This window comes from Nomia melanderi, chromosome 1 (assembly GCF_051020985.1).
Source record: "Nomia melanderi isolate GNS246 chromosome 1, iyNomMela1, whole genome shotgun sequence".
Classification (NCBI taxonomy): domain Eukaryota; kingdom Metazoa; phylum Arthropoda; class Insecta; order Hymenoptera; family Halictidae; genus Nomia; species Nomia melanderi.
The window spans coordinates 21,165,318-21,189,150 of record NC_134999.1 but is presented as its reverse complement, the minus strand read 5'-3'; the positions used below and the strand labels follow the sequence as shown (position 1 = coordinate 21,189,150).

Sequence of the window (23,833 nt, the reverse complement as noted above, 5' to 3'; positions counted from 1 at the left end):
CTCCGGAGGCGAGGCGATTCGGAACTGGTGCCGTTCTTTTCGCGTCCGAAGGACGTTTCGAAAATTCTTCGCTCCGGCTTCGCCGCGAGGCCCGATCGCCGAGGATTCGTTTGATTCGATCAAACGAGCGCGTCACGCGAGCGCGAAGGGTTTCTCTATTGATTTCTGAAGGATTTCAAATGGAATCCATCGGGTCGAATGAAAAGTCAAGGTCCGATCGTGACACGGGAGGACAAAGAAGAAGGCGACCGGTCTTACTGACCGAGAATGTTAATCAGAGTCGGGCGGCGATTACTAATTTCTTATTAGTTGCGCGGATAGAATCAAAGTACATCGAGCATCCTACGGACCCATTATCAACCGACTGTCTTCTCGCGCGATAAATTTTCCGTCGTAAACAGCGTTGTACGGTTACACGGAATCTACAGTTGCCTCGCATATTCTTCCATGACGAAGATAGATTGAACTGCAAGTAATTAGCTGCTTGGTAACCAGATTTTTGCGCTAACATTATCGTCCAGTCATTTGCCTCGTTGAATAACTTTGTTCGACATCGATCTTCTTATTCGATTTAAAAAAACAACGCGGAAATTCAGCGGCGAGGAGCAGATTCGAATGTAGCGGAAACTTTTGCGAAATTGTTTTTCCTCGAGAGAATTTTTTTCGGCCGACCGTTTCTTCTCGCGATCGCAACAAGCGGAACGTGACTCGGCCGGTCGCGAATTGCGAAACAATGGCGGGCGCGCGCGCGTGGCGTCGCGTCGCCTCGCGTCACGAGAATTCGAGGGAAGAGGAGCGCAGGAGAAAGAGAAACGGTTGTTGACGATTTTCGGCACGACGGAATTTCACGGAACTCTGGCCAAATCCCCGACTCGCGAGCGCCGTTGCGTAAACCGCCGCGACGCGTGCGTTCGATAACGATGCAATTAAACGTTAATTAAACGTCGCGCTGATGACAACGCGAAAAGCAAAACCGTTGATTCTGCGATCCGCGAAAAAACCAGACACGTAACGTCCCCGTCGCCGTCGCCGTCGCAACGGGACCGATTTCAAGAAAAACGTTTGTCGTTCGAATAGCAAACGAGACCGCGGATCTTCGTGCATTTATAGCTGCAACGCTAGATTTGCGCGTCAAATGTTTGGTAAATATTTTTAGGAACTTCTTTTAGGAACACTGGTACAAATTACTGTTGTCATCGTCGGATGAATATGATTCCCCAGTTGCCTTTTTCCAATTATTCAGAATATAACGGGTGCTTCTCGGAGCAATCGCTAAAGAAATAGATTCAGTAATAGGCAAACGGAATTACAAGTGAATTTAAATCTCGACGGAGGCACTCTTCGAGTTCCTACATACTAATTTGAGAAGTCAGCTCGACTGCTCGGTAGTTCTCGTCGGTTAATCGAGTCTCCCCCGTCTCGTTTCCACCAACCGAATCCAATTTCGATCGATCCCGTTAAAACCGTCGAACACTTCGATTCCTTCTCCCAATTACCTAGCCTACCTTGATCACTCGAGTTACCCGCGACCACGAATCACTGTGCACTCCGGGTATTCGCGCGAAAGCACCAGAAAAAGAATCACCGGGAACCTCGACGGGCGTCCGTCGCCACGCGAAAATCAGTTCGGCGGTCGATTCGCCGGGGAAACCGTTCGGCGAGGTGGCGGCGCGAGGAATTCCTCGCTGGCCGAGCGTCGAGTAAGTAATTAGATTTGCTCGTTGACGGCCCCAGAATTGACGCGAGCGTCGCGGCGATTGCGTGACGCACGAGCCGCGAATATAATGCGCGCCATTATCATATCAATATAGCCGGCGCGACGATCTCGGCCCAATTTTCTGGAACCAGCTGGGACGTCCTGTATCGCGATCCGACCTTCGTGCTCCTTATTCGTCCGCTAATTAATTATTCCTCCCATTTCTCCTTTTCCTTTCTTATTCCGTCGCTCGTCCCTCCGCTTTCCTTCCACCCTGTTCCCCTCTGAAACGTCCATTACTCCGGAACTATTTCCAAAAGAATCTTCGCCCTCTTTCCACGGTGAAACGGTCGATCGGCGATCGACGAGGAAAACGAGGCTGGCTTCGAATTCGAGGACGCGCGAGCGGTCTGTCGGTTGTCGGCGAAGTAGCTCTCTCGGCGCGAAAAAGCATCGTCGAGGTGGATCGATTTAGTGTCTCGATTTCTCCCGAAAAATGTAGCTGGTCTGTCAACGAGGCCCCCACTCGAGTGTCCTCTCGATACGAGAACCGTTCGCGATCGTCCGAACTAGCTCGCGTTTATCCGCCTCCGGTGGTTCGTCGTTGACGTGTCCCCTCTCGCGTGATCTTCGATCAGCGTCACGAGACAAAAGTTTCGATGCACTTTCCATTGGTCGGTCTAATTCATTGGTCGCGATGCATCGTGGCGCGACTGGACGCGTAATGATCAACGCCGATCCCTCGCGTTATCGAAGATCGTCCCGAATTCGGCGTCGCGAGCGCGGATCGTCGGACGGACTCCGATTCCCAGCGGCTCGGCGTATCCTCTTTCGAAAAAGAAACGGACCCGCGCACAGAAACACAGAATTCCGATGGCTTTCTTGTCCCGTTTCTCGCGGCACGAACGCGGCGGACCGCGGCCAGCTTTTCCCCGACAAAAGGCGACGCGTGACGCTCGCAACGGCACGATTATGCTCGCGACGCGATCGAGCAGAAACAACGACGGCGTGAAAGTCGCGACGACCGCCCCGGCCTCCTTCCCTTCCCTCACTTTGACTTTCCACGGGCGTAACGCGAGAGCAAAACGCTCGATAGGAGAGAACGAGCAGCCGCTCCGCGCCGATCCTATCCGTCTATCCTTTGAACTTCGAGTCGGGCTTTCGCCGCATCTTCGATTTCACCGGGCGGCGCGACGGCCGCTCGCGGTTTCGATATCGCGGCCGCTGCCAGCTACATTCCCGATTCCGTCTCTCGAATAGAACAACTCGACTTTAGGCCAATTTTTCTTGGAACCGATATTCCGCGCCTACGAAGAATGGGGGAAGTGCACTTCGCGAAATCTCTTCGAAAGAGTACGTTGCACTTCGCGGAATGTTTACTCGCCCGCGATCGCATACGATTTCCCGAAGTCTACGGCTGGATACCGCGAATGTCTATGAATATGAGGAATACGGAGCTTGGGAACAAACTTGTACCGTGTTATTCCGAGATCGAATAGTCGATGGAACGACTGATAGCGAAGGTTTCGAAGCCGTAAGTCGGAACGTGTGCGATAACTATCACCGAGAATAATAATACGTAGATTCTACGCCACGAATCGGCTTATCTGAACTTTTCTCATCTGTTTGATCTGTGTAATACGTTATACAAGCTTGATCCCTGTATAAGCTTGAACTAGGTTGTCAGTGCTCAGCTGTAGATTTGGAAATCACCTAGGGTCAAGTGACTAATTAAATTGAAAAGTCAAAAGTTTCACTGACAACGCTAGAACCATCGAGCGATCGTATCAACCTTGTAACTCAATTTGCCTGTTGGTAAATCTATTTCTACAGTAATCGTTCGGAGAAGCTTTCTTTCTAACAATCGTGAGAAAAGGCATCAAGAGCGGGTCATTCTGACAGTTCCGGCAGTTCCAGCGTCAAAGCGACCCGCGCGTTGCCCCGCCCCGCTTTACCATGCTGTGACGCGCGACTTGTCCCCGCTTTCCACGCGAACCGCGCACTTCGCGCGGCGTTGGAGCAACTTTCAGCTGCGTACGCCAACCGATAAGCTCCCTGGCTCCCGCGAGCGAATTTCAGTGGTAACGATCCTCTAGAAACTAATCCGGAGCATGACAGATCCTCTATAGCGAATCGACGGCACTGTAGCTCCCCGGTAACCGATCACAGGCCCCGAATATCCTTCGAACTTGACGCGTTCACCGATAAATCGGCACTTTTTCACAGTTTCCTTAACCGTTCTTGTTCAACGCGGATCCAGCGGAACTCGGTCCGCTCGACGCGAGACAATTCACTGTCGATCCTGCACGAATCTAGAGCGTGACAGATCGGTAACGAATCGAAGTGTAATTCCCCGGGACGGATCAAGAGTCTCGAAACTCGTGCGGGTCCGAGTATGTCCCGGAACTGTCACTCGATTCGCCGACACCGCGGACGAAAGGTAAATCGCGGCGTCCGCTGGAAGGTGGCGAAAGGCTTGGCGCCAACGACGGCGCGCGCGGACCAGCAACGAGACGCACGGTCTCGCGGTTGCTCGCGGTTTCAGGTTGACTGGCTGGCTCGCTCGGAAACCGACGGACGAACAGCAAAGCAACACCCCACCTCGATGGACACCTAGTGACGTGGGCCCCGATCTTACGGAAAGAGCCGCGCGCGAGGACGAGGCTCTAGGTGAGGAGGAGCCGCGGATAGGCGCGCGTGACCGGCAGCGTCGCGGGGGCGGGCCCCGCGTGGGCCGTTTCGGGCCTCTCCGAAACGAGCGTTTTACAGCCGCCGATTAACCCAGTTCCCTCGCTTCGATCGGGCACGATGCGACCAGTTTACCGTCTTCGAACCATTCAGGATCACTCGAACGTTAGCGATGTTTTGGAGTTTGCCTGTTCAAGCTTCACCCGCGAATTACGTTTCGAATGTGTCGGGATCCAGCGTGATGTTGCGTATAGGTTCGAGTGCTTAGGCTTGGGGAGGTTTTTCCTGAAGGTCGGAAGGGCCCAGGTGGAGATTCGAGCGCGGATTAGGATGCAAAGGACGGTCGTTGCGAATAGTTCCTTAGATCATATACAGGAGACGCAGAAAGTCTAACGATTTGTAGCAGCTTGTCTACGCGATGAAGCATATGGGGAGTAAAGCGTGCTATTTATTTAAACTTGAACATTGATTTTCTTGCGACATCGAACGAACCGAATTGTGTTGGATGTATGAGATATAAGATAGAGCGTTACGAAGAAGCTTGGTGTTTTAGTTTCTACTTAAGGAAGAAAACGACTGCATAGGAGTTTTGATGTGTACTTGGCAGTCAAGGTGTGAAAAAGATTGTATTCGCGAATTCCTATGGCACAACTGGTGCCTCAAAGTCTACCGTAGTCAAAGAGTTAAGGAACATCAATAAACAACGGAAAATGTCGGAAACACGCGAAATTTCGGAGGTCGAAGACTGTTGCGAGGGAATGACATTTCCGTGCGCTTTCACGCGTTTCCAGCGCAGCGTGCACCGTGCGGAAGCGGAACATCGAAGATCAAAAGTAACGAGATCGCGGATAGGAGGAAAACGTTTCATTCGAACGTGGACGACACCGTTCGGTCCCGCGTTTGCTTTCGCCGCTCGCGACTTTCACTCATTGTTACCGGCTTCACGCTCGAATTCACCTGCGCGGACATCCCGCAGAACCTATGTCCGACTCGATTCGATTCGAAAATAGAAATTCCCGCTTCTACGGGGAACCTCGGAGACCTTCGAGCATCTCCACGCCGCCGCGACGAATTTCTCGAAGCGCCCACTCGTCTCCAGCCGAATTTATACGCTTCCGAGAATCTCTGCGGAAGACGGACACAATTATTCCCGGCGTTCCCCCCGGCCTCCGTTCGCCTCGGCGGATCTTCGATCGCGAGCGAATCATTCTATTCATCCGGCGGTGTTAGGCAAAGCATGGGAACGCTGGCGAGCTGTTATTTCACTTTAATGGCTGGCTCTTTCGCCGGTGACGTCGTCTTCGTTTCCGTCTTTGTGTCTCGGAGATCGATGCACCGGCTGCGACGGTCCACCGATCTGTTATCCGTGGATAAATTCGGTGCTACTTTCGACCAGGTTCGATATTTTTAAACATCGATTAAACCAAAATTTGTAACTTGCGAAAGAGAATAAGGCATTCGATTTTGTCATTTTAGGTTGGATTTGTGTTATATCTAAAATGTTACGTGAACGTAGGATTAGCAATTAAACGATAGACTAAAAATCCAGCATTATCGCTGGGCCGGTGCTCAATGTGTTAATTTCGACGATGCGCCGACCTTGAGGCGAGACCGAGGAATCCCGATCAAATGTCAAACTTACGAAATTCGAATGAATTCGTGATCGATCGCGATAAACAGGAATGAAGTAAACGAGCGCGACATCGCGAGCCGATTCGATGGATGAAGGTTCGTTCGCGGCTGTCTTTTGGAAACTGGACCACGGACAACGCGGATCGGATCGGATCGGATCGGATCGATACGAGCCGCGTTACCAAACCGTTCGTCCCCGAAACCGCGTTTCGAGAGTCTCTCGCGCGTCGCCGAGTGGAAAATCAACTTCTCCGCGTGTCTTTTACGTAACGAGTTCTGATTAGCTCGTACCAGGCGGAGACGGCCGGCCGTGTTCACGGCAGAAGAAACGTGAACACACACGCCATAGAAAAACTCCGACGTAACGCGCGCGAGTGTCTTGCATGCATACGAGCGCGAATGGAACCGTGCTCGCGCGACAATCGGCAAAAACCGACCGAACCGTTTTGTCCAGTCAAATTCGTTCCTCGCTGGCGAATATTTCTCGGCAGGCTACGGATTTTCCGATGCGCTTACTGGGACTTCGAAAGCGCGAGATTAAATGGATTTCGAAAGTCTCGTTTCGATCCTTCGATTCGATACAGCGGAAAGTTCCAGTGGAAAGCTTTCGACTGCGGAGGGCGAACATTTACAGAGCGAATCGAAAAACGACTCGGTTAACACTGAAACTATGACCTAAAAAGATTGTAACAATAGATTATTTTCAGTTTCTTCGGACACTCGTTATATTCGAGTGAAACTATTTTTAAGAGCTCAAATATTCGATGCGTCGAAGGTATCGTTAACCCTTTGCGATCCGAAGTGCTCTTGGTTTCTCACTTCGAGGTCTGCGTCGACGTTAGTTCATTCAATTCCAGCTCAATACGACGTTCTATTTATTTATTCAAGAATCTTACTATCTTTCTAGTATCTCACATCTAACAGAATTCAGTTTGTTCGTTTCATCACGGAGAAAAGTAATGTTTAAGTATATGTGAATCACGGTGTCACCCGAATTCAGGTGACATGGCAGCCAAAGTGTTAAACGGTACGATTGTGACACCACAAATAAATATAGAAAAAACTGTTAAAACAGGTAGAGGTTGCAATAGAATAGAATGCCGAGTCCGACTCGACATAGGACAGCTAAGGGTTAACTCTTTGCACTCCAGAGGCGCCTCTAAGTCACCAAATGATTTGACACAGCAAAACTGTAAACTGTGATATTTAATATTAAACTTCGTATAACGTATCAATGTACGAAATATTGAAAGAGAATAGTTCTCTTCCTGAATGCACGTGAGATTTCTTAATTAGATCTAAGAAAATGTCATCTGTATCTCATTAGAGAATATTGAATATTTCCGGTGAAAAACTTCTGGAGTGCAAAGGGTTAATAGCAGAAGGAAGAAACCGAAAGCGGTAATTTCGACTGGCTCGGTAGTTAGCGTTAATCGGGGCAGCAACTCTGTCGCCGAAACGAACACCGGGCCAAGGACTCGTTACCGCGGCGACCAATTTCACGAAGAGGCGATCTCGTAAGAGACGCAAGGCGAGGGCAGAGAAAACATGGAAACGCGAGTTGAAACGGAAGGAAAACAAAGAGAGGGAGAGGCTCTAGGATCCGTGGAGATCCGTGGATCCGGAGAGGGTCGGAGCGAGACGGCGGAGACTTTCGCTTCGGATTAGAATGGCTCGAGGAACGGGAGAGCCTGGCCTTTGCTCGGCGACCATTTGCATTCGTCGAGGTTAATGGATATCGAGGCAGAAAAAGGAACTCGATCCTATCCTTTCGATCCGAGCGGGGGAACGGTCCGAGTATCCCAGGCCGCGATCGTTCTCGCTCGTCGGTTTCTCGTACCGGTAACGAGACGAGACGAGACGAGACGAGACGAGACGGAGATGCTCCGAGTATCAGCTAGTATTATTTCAGGAATTATTGATGATCAAAGTGTAATTTCACGCTTTGACTGTCACCCGAATATTTTATTAACACTAGAACTACCGTAACAGTCAAAATGACTGGTTTCGGTTTTCTCGTTTCGCTATTATTGATATCTTCAAAGCACTGAATATTTGAAATGATTTTGAAAATAGTTTCACTTGAGTACTATAACGAATGTCCGAAGAAACCGAAAATAATCTGTTACAATTTTTATAGGGATTGCATACGAATTGTATTAAACGCTTGGTAGTTCTGGTGTTAAGAAAATTGTTTGAACCGCATAATTTTGATGAATGTTTACTTGGCAATCAACGCGTTGAAATGCTGAGCGAACGGACATTTCGAATGCGTAGCGTTTGAAACGACGTAGACATAGATTTAAATTTCTATTCTTATTACTATTGTTATTTACATTTTTAAAAATAAGAAGGAACGAGAGTAAATAAGTAAACAAACTGGATTCGACTGGTACGGATCGACTGGCACTTGTGCTAAACAGCAGCGGCACGATCGCGCCGTCTGCCACTCGAACGGTTCATTTACGGGAACAACTCTCCTCGAGAAATGATTTTCGCCCCGTAAATTAGAGCGGCGCTTCTCGCCGAGGAATTCCGAGCAGCCGGAAAAATCAGAGCCGCGACGCGAGGCGACGCGACGCGACGCTTCCCCGCTCGCCTCGAGGGCAATTCCAGGGACTAAAGTGATCATCCCCCGGCTAATCTCATTGAACGCGCTCAAGAAACCGGCTTAATTTCATTCCGCGAACCGTGCCAGGGACGTTCGCGCGATTCGCCGTCCTCCGTCCTCGTTAAGCGCCCTCGGACCACGAAATTCTGGCGACGAGAAACGCGGTTTCACCTCAACGGAAAGGTCATCCAAACCGGGAAACTTTTTAAGCCTTTAATTGGCTGGTTTTCGACAATCCCCGCGGCGTACGCCGCCGCTCGAAACTTTCGGATCGTTGCATGGGCTAAGAGGAAAACTTGCATTTTTTCGAATCGACTTTTCCTCGAGAATTTTTGCGCACTTATTTCGCGTCTTCTCTGTGTAGTCTCTATGAGAAATTGTAATAGATTGTTTCCAGTTTCTTTGGATGTTTGTTACGGTGTTCAAGTGACGCTATTTATTTTTCTAGCCGTTTTGGGTATTTCTCGCTTTTAAAATGACGAAACGAAGAAATCGAGACCGGTCGTTCTGATATTACCATAGGAAGTATTAATAAAGAAACGGAGGAAATGGAGTTTTTGCGCGAGGAATCGACGATCCCAAGGGTGGATTTCCAATTAGAAAATCCCGGCGCGAGTCAATCGCTTAGAACGTCTGATCGTCGGGAGTCGCGGTTCAAAATGCGGGAAAAAGCTACGGGACGAGGAAGACCGTTCGCTCGAGTGGAATAAAATCGAGGTCGCGTGGTACGCGAGCTGTGAAACGAGCTTTAACGCGCGATCGTCGCCGTCTGCTCGGTCGGTAATAAAAAAACGCGACGGAAAAACGAAAGGAACTTTACACGGAAACTATCAAACGAATGAAAATATCATTGTTGAATTCTTCTTTCGCAATTGTCGATTGCATTGATTGCGTCCATCGACGTTATTAACGCCAGAACTACCGGACAGGTCAAAATTACTTGGCTTCTTCTTTCGCGATTACTGAAAAGCTAATTTCTCTACTTTGAGAAATTACCAAAGAAGCTAATCAAGGAACGCCTAAGCCAAATTTAAACCAATTCAAATCTTAATAAATCCACGCTCGAGGGCTCAATAGTTACTGTCAATGCAAACTGTGCTGAGATTCTGAAAGATGCACAATAATGGCAACGCGATTCAATGAATTTGATATCTCACTCGTTACATTTCGCGAACTTCGCCCGTTGAAATTACTCTTCGTTCGACTCGTTAAAGGAACCGATCCGTTGGAAAGACGAGTACCGTGCGCGATCGTCGGAGAACCAGCAATCGACTGTTCCATTCGATTTCGATCGAACGGACTAGGCGGCGAGGACGGGAAACCGACGGGTGGATTCGTAGGTGGCCCGGAAATTGCGTACTCGATCGTCGCCGGTGTTTTCCACGTTCGCGGAACTTTCACCGAGCCCGTGTCACGGTGGAACAACACGCGCGCAGCCGCGATAACGAAGACAGTTCCTCGAACGTGCGGGGAATGGCCATTGTTCCCGATAAAACGCGTCGCGCCCCGATTTTTCACCTCTGATCGCGTGCACCCGTGGTTAACGTTGGAACCAGTGTACCCATCGAAACGAGTGGCTTCGATTTCCCCATTTCGCGAGCAACCCTTTACAGCAACGTCCGAAAATCTGTAAATACTGACGCGTTGACGCTCACTTTGAAAACGATGATGGACAAAAGCAATTCTTTTGTATTTGACTCTCAAGATCTCATACCTTCGGAATAAAATGATTATATTCCTTCGTTCGTAATACTAAGGATTAACTTTGCGAGCTTTCGACAGCTATAGACGGCATTTATGTCAGCGTGTTATGTTTACATCGGCCTCTTCGCAATTGCGTTCGAGCAATTCGGAAGCTCCGGCATCGAGGACCACTGCGGCGGCCATGGCGTTAATTACACAAATGGAAAATCATCGTCCATCGGCGTCGACGCAGTCACGTCTCGACGGGTCGAAAGCGTCGGATCAGGCTCGGTCTTCGCGTGTCCCGTTTCGTTCGGAGAAATTAGCGAAACGCGAGCCCGTTCGCGTTTTTCCGTTCGACCAGGAGAGTCCGGCAAGATGCATCACGCGTAACGCGAAGCGCGTGCCGCTCGCTCGCGACACGCGAACGGCGAGCATATCTTTCCACGGATGGCTATTTTCGCCGAGAATTCCCAGACACGAAAGTCTCGCCGATGCTTTTCTGATTAGCATCGGACCGGTCCCATTAACCGGTGCGTATCCGCGATCCATCAAGATCATTGTTGACGGCGAAACCGGCTCTATTTCCACGCGAGAAGAAAAACCTGCTAAAACTGTCCTCGATTAACTTCGCGCCAACTTTCCGGCGAATATGCGTCGCGCGGTGCACAGGGACAGAATTTTTTCGGCCGAACCGGTCATTTCTTAGAGAAGCATCCGTTATCCTGTCAGCAATCGGCATAGAATTTAGGAATGGGTTGAATTGATTGGTAGTTCTAGAATGAAACCTCGCGTACAAGGGAACGTCCGCGTTCCTTCGAGCTTCGACGCGGCATTCATCATTCTCCAAGCGCGAATCGATGCGACGGAGTTCAGAGAATAAAATTCTGAGCGATTCAGTGATTTTCAAAGGAACGTAACAGGCTGTAGAGTATAAAATATGAAAATCTTCTTGTCTGTTACACGTTCCCGGTATCGGGCCGGCTTCGCGCGATACAGACGGAAGCTTCCCGTCCATTTCCCATGGATGACAGGTTCCTCTACGATGCTAATGCGCCCGAGACATTTCCCCTTTGTAGCGCGTTCAGCCGGGTTCTAGATATTCGACGTAATATTCAGTTAGCCGGTCGTTGCAACGGTATCGAGCGAGTTCGGAGGACATATCGGCGGCACGCAAAGATAAAAAGGAGAGCAGAGGCGGAGAGAGACGCAGAAAAAGGCGGGAAAACGACCTTGCGCGTGCAGTAGTTACGACTGCGGAGTGACCTAGTCTTCGATGACCATTCACCGATCCGATTATCCGTGCAGTCTCGGCGATTATGGCGGTCGCCGCTGCGAAAACGCTCGCCGATGCGAATTTCGCCGACTTCCAACCGGGGGCTGGTGTTGAATTTATCCAAATCGAGGCAAGCCTCGAAAGGTACGATTTTCGACGAAATCGCTCCTCTAGGATTGTTACAGATATTTCATTATTGTTACGTAGGTGGAAAGTTGTTCGCGAGTTTCCGACCTAGCCTGTCACGGAATTAGTTGTCTCAAGGTCGATCGTACATAGATTAATGGAAAATGTTCACTCGAGCTCGGTAAGCGTGCGTACTCGCAAAAAGTGTACAAGATTAAGATGTCTCGATGGACATTCCTCGGTTTCATTCTTTCGTAATACGGAACGGTAGTCCGTCGATCGCTGCTCAATTAAACCGAGTCGAATTGAAGTTTTTTCCAGGATACCTCCGTGATCTTGATCGATCTCGTTATCGAATCTGATACGATCGACCGCGCCCGGCATGAGCAGGTGGAAAGGTAAACGAAGCGTTTAAAATTCCGGGCGAAAACGGGCGGAAAAGACCGGCGGCCTAGGCTCGATTATCATGTTTCGGGTCGTTCGAGACTGTTGACTCGAAACAAAGGCGATCCTAGGTTCATCGATCGTCGGAAAGATCTCCGTTAACGAGTAACAGGTGCAACGACCAAATTCAAGCCGACGCGTTTACAGTGGGAACTGGCTAGCGTTCCGTTTCACGACGAAAGGAACACTGCGAGTGTGTACATCCGAGAACGCTACTCACTTTACACGCTGGTTTCTCAGGTGCTCGCACCATGTACACGCGTGTATCATCGTGCGATCCTAGTCTCGTCTGGAGTCGAGGCTTACCTGCAACAGAAAACACCGGGGAATTAATTAGCGAAACAACGCGTCGGTCGAATCGCGATTGCGTACGTTCCACGAAATTCCATTTTATTAGACGAGTACCTGTAACGTACGAATGTAATATCATGATTACGTCGAGTACAATTCGTCGGCTATCCAAATCTCCTCGAACGAACGATTGAAGCGTCGCATCGAACTACAACGCAAACGCGAGCTTCCGAGAGAGCCGAGAGCGTTTCGGACCGAGGGAATTCGAATTCGCTTCGACTCGTCTGGATACATGCACGACGAATCGTACGCCAGTAATTCCAATAACGACGCGTCTAACAGCGAAAACAGGTGCGACGGACGGCGACGAGAGTCCGTCGATCGATATCGGAAATCTCTATCACTCGAGAGTCGGGAGAACAAATGGAATCCCGGTGAGTCAGCATCGCGGACATTATTATTTTTGCGATTCGTTTATCTGTCATCGTGTATTTCGAGACATTACACGCCGATAACGAAAATGATCCTGTGATTGATCGGCCGAACGAAAATAATGCAAGATAAGAGAAAGAGAGAGAAAGAGAGAAATGGACGAGATAACGAAGAAAGAGAGAAAAAGAGAAGCACGATGGTTTCTCGTTACCTGTAACAGCATTTCCGATGGAACACGACGAGGAAGCACATGGCATCGAGGCGAAACGCGCACGGAAGCGGCCGCGAGGGATGCAAAATGGCGGACGCGCGACGGAGAGAGCGGAACGCGCGTGACAATTGTGATATTCTGCCGCGTCGCGGGAACGAGGCGTCTTCTCTCCCGAAAATAAAAGAAATACATAAAAAGGAAATGTTACGATCCGCTATCTTATCTGTTCTATCGCGACGATATATATTTGTCCTCGCGATCGGCGCTCTCTCTTTCCCTCTTCACCGGTCTGTTCCTCTCTGTCGCGCTCTCCCTCGCCGGCTCAGAAAAGCCGTTCAGTTCCGCGTTCGAGAGATCCGGCGTCGTAGAATCCTTTACGATTGCCCATTCGCGGCGAGAGAACGACCTCGCCAACGATTCATCTTTATTGTCCCCTCAGCCGGCGAATTTTCGCGGCGAACAGTGTCATTCGCGAACCTCGAATCGAGTATCAATCTTATTTCGATTCGCTTGTGACCACGAAATCGCTGGCGTCCGATTCCCAGTAGAAACTTTTCGATTGTATATAGAACTGGGAAACTTTAGTCCTGAATCTGGAGGAATAAGCTTTAATATGACAAGTTGAAGGATTGACGCCGTTGCTGCTCGGAGAACAGCCTCGCGATAGGTAGGGGATTCAACGACGATGACTCTTTATCTTTACCTTGAAAGGGTGAAAGAAGACGGAAGGAAGCGAAAGACAACGCGCTGTCGAGAGAAACGAGCGGTCGGTCGGAAGATTGGCTGACGAAGCGTTAACGATTAACCCCCATCGATCATCCGATGCTCAGTTTCGCGCGGTGCGCTTTTATTCTCCGAGGTTTCCTTTTGTTTTCGGTGAACGACACCGAGCGGCAATGGTAACCCACGGTTCGAAGGTATCGATTTTATAATAGGTCGCGCCGGGTCTTATCTCGTCGCGCTTTACCGCTTCGCCGCTTTATCGCGTTATCGAACGATCATCCGTGCGCGCGCTGTCGCCACGTTTCCCGTGGATCGCGCCTGCTGTTCACCGTTTACGTAACGAAACAGCGTAGGCACCGAATAATAACGGGATCCGTTGACGGATAGCACTCCCGGAGATTGAAAAGCGATCGATAAAACGCCCCCGTTCATCTGGCAGCAACGGGACGACGCCGCGATGCAGAATCGCTCGGCGCGAGGCGGCGCTTTATCGGTACAGATAAACACGGAATACGCGCAATTACGCCCCCAATTTGTCCTACCGGCAGCGGTGACGCCGACCAAATATTTGTCATCGGCGAGCAACGCTCGACCAACGGAAATATTTGCCGAGAACGCGGTTAGAAGAACCGTGCGATCGACGATCGTATCTCGCGGACGACTTCGAAGCTTCCTACTCAACGATAACGATTCGTTCAACGCCAGTGCGCCTCAGTCCAGAAAGGGAACATTCGGAAAATTAATGTTCGAAATCTGAAATTGTTGTACAACCTATTCAGCTATAGGGAGAAGGGCTTTCTGACATAGACAAAACGAAGAACCGAGTAAATCCTTTAACCCTTTGAACTTTGTAGGCAGGAATAATATTAGATATTTTAATGAATCTCAAAGAAACTACCCTAAAATTCTTTGACTTTCCACACATCCAAATTTTGTACTAAGGAAAATAAAAGATGGAAGGAATGTTATAGCATATTTCATTTTCGCTGGGAATACTATAAAAATTAGTTGCAGTTGCTGATAGATTACAAAACCATATGGAGTGCTAAGGGTTAATATCTAAAAAGAACATCATTTGCTCCATTGAAATTTACAAGAATCAGAAAATATCGATAAACCGACAACCGAATTGCCTTCTTGGTTAGGATCACTTGATTCACTGATTAGGATCAGTGTGCAAATTCAAACAGTTGAGAACATAATTAGAGAACTGGGACTACGACAGGAAAAGCTTGTTGCTAACGAATGCTACAACGGACGCTACACTTTGAATATTTTATAGATTCGTGTCGCTGCGTTTCGCGTTTTCTCTATCTCTCTCTCTCTCTCTCTCTCTGTTCGCCATAAATGCATGAAAATCCGTTGTCCGATGGGAATGACACGGAACAGACTTTCGAATTGTGGTTCGTCGGTTGCACGGAAGTGCTGGATTAACGTTTACGTGGAACTGAAACGGAAGGACAGCGTTTCGGTCGAGTTTAGGGACGCGCGGCGTGGGTGGGAACAGAAGCGTACGAACGGCGGTCGCGATAAGTTCGTGCGTTTGACGGGCAACACGTTGCGTAGCCATTAAATGGAAATTATACGTTGCGCCCCGCGGACGCGAGGGTGTACGCACAATCGTGCGCCCCTCGTCGATCGATATACCGAGCCACGGTGTTCCCCCGTTCCTCGATTTGTTTCCCGTGAGCCTCGCACGAACAGGAGTCCGTCCAAGTTTTCCCATTCGATGCTCGTCGACGACGAAAACTTCCCCGACAGAATTCCTATAAAATAAGCTTGCATCTTAATCCTTCGCGGACCGAGATCTTTCCAAGTATTTAACCTTTCGCGGGTGAACGTCGACATTTCGGCGAGATGAAATTTCCGTATTCGGAGGACTAAGTCGCAAACAAACGATTGAATCACTCGAGCAGCAAGAGATCGGCACGCAGTTCCATTTTTCTGCTGCTCAACGCTAAAACTACCGAGCACTTCAATTGACTTTTGAAAATTTCGCTATAGAAACTCCAAGAGTGCATTTGTTCAGACTTTAATCGATATACAATTCAATTTGCGTAGTGCCAAATGAATTTCTTTAATAATTTCTCAGAGAAACATTTGCCGCCTTTCTAATAATTGCAAAAAGACATCAGGCATGGGTCATTTGACCTCTCTGGTAGTTTCAGTGTTAAACAATTGGTGTATAATGTAGCTTCACCTGCTGAAGGTTTAGTGCATTTCAGAGAATCTTCGTACGCAAAGGGTGAACATCTGCAGCGGAGGAAGTTAAATTATCGATCCCTCGAATGCTAGGAGAAAGGAAACGTCCACCGACCTCTGGTTCCTCGAGTAATTAAAGTATCCGTGCAATTATGATAACGCTTGAAGATAACGCTAATAAAATAATTTGATACGTTCTGTTCGTTCCGCGTATTTTGCTCTGCGATGTAGTGCGGCGTTAACCCTTTCATTGCAACCTCTACCTGTTTTAACAATTTTTTCTACGTTTATTTGTAGTATCACAATCGTGCCACTTAAAGGTAACATTTCAATGACTCCCAAATATTCTCGAATAAATAGAGCGTCATATTAAGCTGCAATTGAATGAACTAACATCGACGTAAACCTCAAAGTCGGAAACCAAGAGCACTTCGGACCGCAAAGGGTTGAAAGATTGTTCGAGTCAATTTCTGTTTTCCGAAGGTTCAGTAAGCCAACGCTGGCAAGGGAAAATATCAAGGAAAGGTTCCGAAGAGGGTGCGTGCAGAAAACAGCAAGGATAAATGGTCGAGGCGACCGAGGAAGGGCCGGCGGGCGCGGGCAGCGAGAAACGGCGAAGAAAACGCCGCTACGCGCCGTAATTTGTTTCTTTCTCGAATTTAGGGGCTCCCTGGGAGCAATTAAAGACACCCCGGTTCTTTCCGAGCCACTTATTCCCGTTGCCGTTCGCCAAACGTGACGGGACAACACATGGCGGCATATAAAATGCACGGATCGCCGAGGGTGCAGGAGGGAACCAACGAATGATTCGTGGGGACGGAATCGCAGACGGATGGGGTCGAAAAAGGAGCAGCCGAAAATCAATAGTACCGTTCCTGGAACTTTTCCACGTGCTCCCTTGCAGCCTTGCACGATGCACACCCTACAGGAAAGTGAAATCGCCGGAATATAGAGCGGAATGCGAAATGGCACACGAGATGCGATTCGCGCTGGGTACGCGAAGTCGAGTACAGAAATGAAAAATTGAGAAACATAATGTTCTAGCTTCTTAAATTACTATACAATATATTCAAAAACTATGAAACGGAGGGATTTCTGACCTAGAAACACAGAGGAGTAAATCCTTGAATAACTAAAAAGAATATTAATTTCATCGAAATTTCGAAGAATCAGGGAACATCGAAGAATCGACTTAACCGTATTAGCTTCCGAGCGACTGAAATAGATAATGGGTGAAGCAGGTTAAGGCTAATCAGTGGACGATTGTTTTAGCGGGCGTCGCGTGTAAAGGTGCACGAACTAAATACTCGATGGTTTCTATGAAAAGAACGTTCGATCCTATGGAAACTATAGACTGTGCTTCACCTGCCAGGCAAAGAAGAATCGATAGGAAAGAAAGACTTAATAGGCTAACGCTGAGGAGCGTGGAACGTGAATGAGCCCACGCGTCCGCGATACCCAAGCTATTGACATTGGCCCTTTTCCATGGGATCCGATTGTTTTATTATGCACCGACGGAACTCGGTTTCGAGGATTGGCACAGTTTCAAGCGCGAGCGAGAACGACGTCCACGCTACCGCCCGCGGACACTTTTGTCGTCGCCCCGACGCGCCTACGACATCCTTTTGTCGACGATTAAAAATACATCTACGTAACTCCCGAGCGAAGCTGAATGTTCGATGCGGCAGCGATTCTCCGCCCGTCAATCTTTACCGCGAACGTCTCTTCTATTGCGTCGTTTTTCAAATTTTGTCTTAAAGACGTATCATTTTATTCGTGGATCAAATCAACCCTTATCGATAGAGATAATAGAGATCTCCACTTTTCCCTTAGCAACGCATCGTCTTTTATTTCGTTCATTTTTTCTGTTATTCAGTCAGTCTCGAATCCGATAAGCTTTCTCGCTTTCGTAAAACGAAGCTCTCGATAAAATCAGCTAAATAAGTTCAGTTGAGGATAATGAAAACGGTTGTAGGCATAGTCCTTTCCAGGCAGTCGCCTAAGTGTTAGGACACTGCCACCGAGAAACCGAAACGAATCCCGACGGCGAGCGTTTCGGCACGGGCAGACGCGTCCGCCGTGAATGCGAGATGCACCCTATGCTGCCCAACAAAGTCGACACAATGCTGCTGCTCGTCGTAGCCCGGCGCGGTGCGGGGATCGATCGTCGAGGCAGGTGTACCAGCAGTTCCAGTTATCGTATTAGAAATGTCCGGCAGCGACGGACAGACGGAAAGCAGAGGAAGACGGAGAGCGTCTGAGAAAGACACTGAGCGAGTCTGTGCGCGATCATGTGTACAAGATGGCGAGGAAAAGGGGTGGAAGGGGGGAAGAGACAGACGGGGAGAGAGACCGACAGACAGAGGGACAGGAGAGGAAGAGAGACAGGAGAGAAGATAGAATGTCGATCGAAGAAGTCGACGTGCTCGTTCGGGCTTCAGTGGGTGATACGTTCCTCGACCCACGCCGGACTCGCCTTGTTCGGTGATTCCTTAGCCGCAAGCCTCCGCAGCACCACACGCGTGTTCTCTAAGCACGCGTGTGGTAACGCCGTCCGCGTCTCGCCTCCGCGCGTCGGTTAAAACAGCCGCGGCTCCCCGTTATGCGCCGACAGAACGCGAGACGAGAAATGTACACCCCAGACCATCTGCGGCTTTCGCGGTCCTGTTATTATTACACCTTAAGGGGACCGAGTGTGAGCGAGTGTTCTGCGAGAGCTATAGAAGAGGCTCGTTACGCGTTATTCCCAGATTATTCCGCTGTTCGATGACCTATATCTCCGGGGTCTAACGATTTCATCTTCCTCCGACGATCGGTCCCTTGGGATTCTGTGCCCAGTCGGTCCACATCTTTCGTTCTAATCATTTTCTTCTTTCAACAGTTGCAACTGTTTCTGGCACTATCGTTTCAGCGGTTCAGAAATGTTTCTGAATTTCTAAGCGTTGTCTTCAAGGAAAGTTGTCGCGAGCTTCAGAATAAAAAGCTGAGAACGCCAAGGGGTAAGCGCGAGAGCAAACGTTTAGGTTCAATGTTAGGCCGTCGAAGCGCCCTTTCGTTCTAATCATTCGCTTGTTTCAACAGTCGCAACTGTTTCTGTCATTATCGATTCAGCGGTTCAGAAATGTTTTTGAATTCAGCGGAGAGTCGTGTCGAAGGCTGATCGAAGCAAGGGAAGTTTTACGAGCTTCAGAATAAAAAGCTGAGAACGCCAAGGGGTTCAAGCGCGAGAGCAAACGTTTAGGTTCAATGTTACGGCCGTCGAAGCGCCCTTTCGTTCCAAAATTAGCGTCGACTTGACGCGCTACCCCGACGCTCGCGGGCAACCGATGACATTCTCGTTTTACTCCCTTTCGCCTGCGAGGCGGTTACGGGATTCTTCCGAGTCCGGTGAAACTTCGTCGTCCGGGGGGGTTGGAGCGGGGGGTATGCAGAACGCGCGATCGGCCCTTGAATTATTTATCGACCTTGAAGGAGAAGGATTCTTTTTTAACGAGGGGTGCATGCTCCGCGTAACCTGAAATCACACGTGCGACTACTATTGATTGCGCGAGCATGTGCAGAGCCGAGGACCGGCGCGGAGGGGTCGCCGGTTAGGGGTTAGGAGCTGTAGCCTCGGCATCGCCGGCCAACCCTCTTCTTCTCGCCGCTCGAACCTGCTTTCGCGAAAATAGCAGGCTGCACGCCACGGAAATAGTCACGCGGGAAAACGGCCTCAATCCCTGCGCATCCGCGGAACCCTTCAACCTTTCCTACCCTCCTGTCGGACGGCGACGCGAATAAGTTCGGTTTCGGGTAGCAACGCGTCTGTCCCTTTATTTGTTTATTTATTTAGATCTCGAGGTCGTAACGTAAACACGTTAGAATCCAGAAAAAAGCAACGAGATAGAGAACGATACGAATATAAAAACATAACGAAGGTCCACCATTCTAAGAGTAATTCGGTTTTTTAACCTTTAAGGGAACAATGGTATTTTTACTGAGTCCAACATTGTAATGTTTACAATTAACCCCTTGCACTCCAAAGGTGCCTCTCAGTCACCAGTCGATTGGTGCATCAAAATTGTGAAATTTCGTATTTAACATTAAGTCTTGAGTGATCTATCGATACGTGAAATGTGGAAATAAAATACCATTGTTCCCCTTATTTTGCGAATAGATTCTTCGTTAAGTTTAAAGAAATGTCATCTATATCTCATAAAAATGAATGGAATATTTCTACTGACAAACTTTTGGAGTGCAAAGGGTTAACACGTTAAGTATCGTAGGTCGCCACTGTGAATCTTCCCGCTCGTTGTCTATGCTACGGTATTTTCTGGCGGTAGGCTTGCAATACTCCCGGTCCGTTGAGGGTTAACAAAAGAGGATATATTTCCGATTGAAAAAACTGTTGTTTATGTTAATGGTTCTAGAGAAAGAAGCAATCGAGCCGTTGGAAATGTCGAATTCACCGTGTCACGGTCCGATGGTTCTAGTGTTTGCACACGTTGCTTTCCTCGCTGTTTTCTTCCTTTCGCGTGGCCGTTTTTCGGGGAAGGTCCGAGAGTGCAATTTCCGACGGTCTCGAGCGAGGCGATCGTTCCGCGAGGAAAAACGCGAGTAGCTTTTTCGATCGGAGATCCGATTTCCCGGCGAGAGCTGATTCGTCTGACGCTTGGCGCGCCGTCCGCGAGATCGCTCCACCTTTCACGAAACCGCGACACGTATTCCCTTGGTACGCCCGTACCGAGAATCGAGTCGGACCAGTCGAATGAATTATCATCGAAACAGCATCGGCAGACATTTCGTTCGCCGTCCGATCGATAGAAGCTCCGGCGGATGAATGAACATGGGAAAGGAAGGATTTCCGAGCCGACTGACGACTAATTGGTTTTTCGCCGGTGGTGAATTCAGTTTAGGAAGCGACTCGTCCCGCGAAACAGAGGGCGGAGGCAATTAACCAGAAATAAACGATCGAGTAACAAACGAAAACGCGAGCTGTTTTCGTCGAATTCTAGAATGGAAGCTGCAGCGATGCGATTGCAGTGCAATGGAAGAGATCATCTTCTGTGCTCGATGCGACTGCTAATTGCATTCGAAGCGAAAAGTATCGAGCGACACTGTATATTCTTATAAAGCTTATAAAGATCGCAACAATACGTTCGTTTCGATTTCTTCGGAGATTTTGTATAGCATTTATATGAAACTATTCATTTGAATCATTTCGGATATCAAATGCTTCGAGAATATCGATAATTGCAAAATAAGGAAAGTAAAACCGACGGTTTTAATCGTTACGGTGGTTCCAGCGTTAAGACCTCGTTAATTCCCGGCATTTCAGCGAATACCAACGAAAGAAACTGACAAACGAGAGGAGCGAAACGTGTGATAGCCGAGTGCAGGCCGATTTGCAGAGTCGAGAGTGCGAGCAACGCCGGCCGTTGCAATTAGCGTGCGAGTAACGCTCGGGACCGCGATGACGTCAAGGGCCGATCAACGCGAGGCAATCGAATCCTCGTTTCTGCCTGGTCGCTGATCGGACGGGACAGAGAAGGAAGACGAAAAGACACAGAGGGGAACAGAAAAGGGAAGAAAAAGTAGCTGTTAGCGGCGCGCGAGCAGCCCGGCGCTGGGGAACTTTCGACGAGCGGCCAGGCGGCTCGGAAAAATTGGACCGCGCCTCTTTATTATTCGCAGAAAAAGCCTCGACAATGGCCAATCAATGGGAGACAGGATGCAGGAAATGAAGTCTGCGATTGCTGCGTCCTATAAGCGCCGAGAGAAAAGGAATTGTTCGGACGAAACGAGCGATATTGGACGCCGCTGGGAGAGCGCGCGGCCAAGTATTCTTTTAAATGGAGCTCGCGTCGGAAATTGTCGGCGATTCGAGCGACTGGAGACGTCGTCGGCGTCCGTTTCTGTGCACGGCGAGCCCAGGATAGTCCTGTGACAGGTATAGATCGAGCGGCGTCGATGTTTTCGAGTAAATTCAACCATGGAAGTGCTGTTCCCCTTCGAATCGAACGATCGAATCGATCCGTTACGTGTCTCGCGTTCGATTGTCGCGAGTAATTCAGTTTCGAAACTTCGTTCTGATATCCTTGAAACTCCCAATGGAATTCCCCTATTCGTCTGAACGAAACGAAATTCTCTTCGAGTAATAGCAAGGAATTAGATTTCCTTGGAACGCACGTCGCTTCGACATTCCGTGGAACGCGAGTCGGAAATCTGCGATCTACGCGAATAGGTTTTGCCAATGGTACGATAATTGGACGTCGCGGGCCGTCCTCGTGGCTCGCGAAGAAAGCGTCTAGGTCCACGATTGCGCAAACGGTTGCGAGAATCGACGAAAACCCTCTCCAGCCGGATCGCTCGCGTCGAGGAATTTCGAAAAGGCGACGTTTCGTCACGCCGCGTTTCGCGTTCCTCTCGACGAACGGAGCGCGTTCGAACGCGAAACTGCGATCCTTTTACCGTGCGTAACCGCCGACCCACGCGCGATTAAATGGCAACCCGCGTAATCGCGCGAACAAACCAGTTTCTCTAGCCGGTCGTTGTTTCGCGCGCGTTCCGGCCAACGTCTCGGAACCGATCCGAAAAGAAAGGGCCGGGGAAAAAGACGAGATCGTGGATTTCGATCGATAGAAAATACAGATCACTCTCGTCCGATCTGCTTCTCATTTTTTTACCCCGCCGCCGCAACGAACGTCTCGTTCGTTCATTATTTTCCAAGTTAAATGAATCGGAGGATATAGAAAACTCGTCGCCGATCTACGTGTTCCCTTGTTCTTCGCGATATTTCAGATGTACGGACCGTTCGCATCCAACGATAACAATATTGCGCCTAGCTTCGAGTGTCTAGGCTTCAGGGGAGGTTTTTCCCGAAGGTCAGAAGGCCCCAGTGAACTGGGGACCGTCGTCAGTCCGCGAACAGTTGACTCGAGCGCAACACAGTACTTTCACGAATAGTTCCTTGCACAGTTACATACGCTTAGATCGCTTACAGGAAACGCGGAACCAGAGGTTAACCATTTACAGAATACCACCTTTTATACACGATAAAGCATCTACGGAATAAAGTGTACTATTCGTTTCAAACGACCGTATAGACACGAAGGAATATTAACTTAGAATGCAGACGATAGACCGAGGCGCGCAGCGGCGTCGAACCGATTTCGGCCTAAACCGCGTTCCATTGTTCGAAAGGTTCGCAATTATCCTCTGTGGGTCTCGAAGGCTTCACAGTCTCGAGAACCAGAGAATACATAAAACGAACGGTCTCGCGAGAGTTAAGGGCACGAACGGCGGAGAGTTGCGGGAACCGTCAGCGGTTGATTCTCACGCGAGCTCTCGCACACGCGTGGAAAAAGACACAGAAAAAGACGAAATGCATAAAGGTGTGCAAGGGGACACGTGTGGAAGAGAGGAAAAGCGTTTCTCGGAAGCCTGTGGTCTAGCTTGTCGAGGAGAAATTTCTGCGATCGTTCTTTCATCGATCGAAATACCACTTTGCAAGAATTACAAGTCTTGTACAGTCATCGATATGTTAACCCTTTGCGGAGGAACGTCGGCATTTTGTACATAAAACTTTCATCTTTGGAATACTAAGTTCATAGTCTCCTTATTCTCTATTATTTAAGCATTCGCACGATTCGGCAGAATCTGCAGAAGCTTTTATATACCTAGAAAAACCTTCATCCGCAACAATTAATTCTGGACTGTTCCACTAAAATCTCGAAAACATTCGGAAGGGAAATCGATTCGGCCAGCCCGCGACTCGATGGTTCCCCGCGACTCATCGCGGATACGAGCCGGAACGGACAGCCATGCTCGAGGCCGCTG

The 23,833-nt window shown here is 49.1% G+C and overlaps 1 protein-coding gene across 13 annotated transcripts in view; it reads right to left on the bottom strand.

Moving 5' to 3' along the window:
* The window catches only part of siz (Brefeldin-resistant Arf-GEF family protein schizo), a 65,523-nt gene that overhangs the window by 27,350 nt on the left and 14,340 nt on the right, over positions 1 to 23,833 (bottom strand). For 3 of the 13 annotated variants that reach the window (XM_031976237.2, XM_031976241.2, XM_076371202.1), the window contains exon 1: positions 3,652 to 4,265. The exons of 4 other annotated variants lie outside the window; for them this stretch is intronic. Coding sequence is in view for 2 of the 9 variants with exons in the window: in XM_031976246.2 (XP_031832106.1) it covers positions 12,377 to 12,426 (50 nt within the window). In the remaining 7 variants the exon portion in view is untranslated. Of the gene's footprint in view, positions 1 to 1,496; positions 3,627 to 3,651; positions 4,266 to 12,376; positions 12,442 to 13,090; positions 13,196 to 23,833 lie in introns of those variants that run through there. 6 more of the 13 variants (XM_031976234.2, XM_031976239.2, XM_031976231.2 and 3 more) reach the window with 4 other exon arrangements.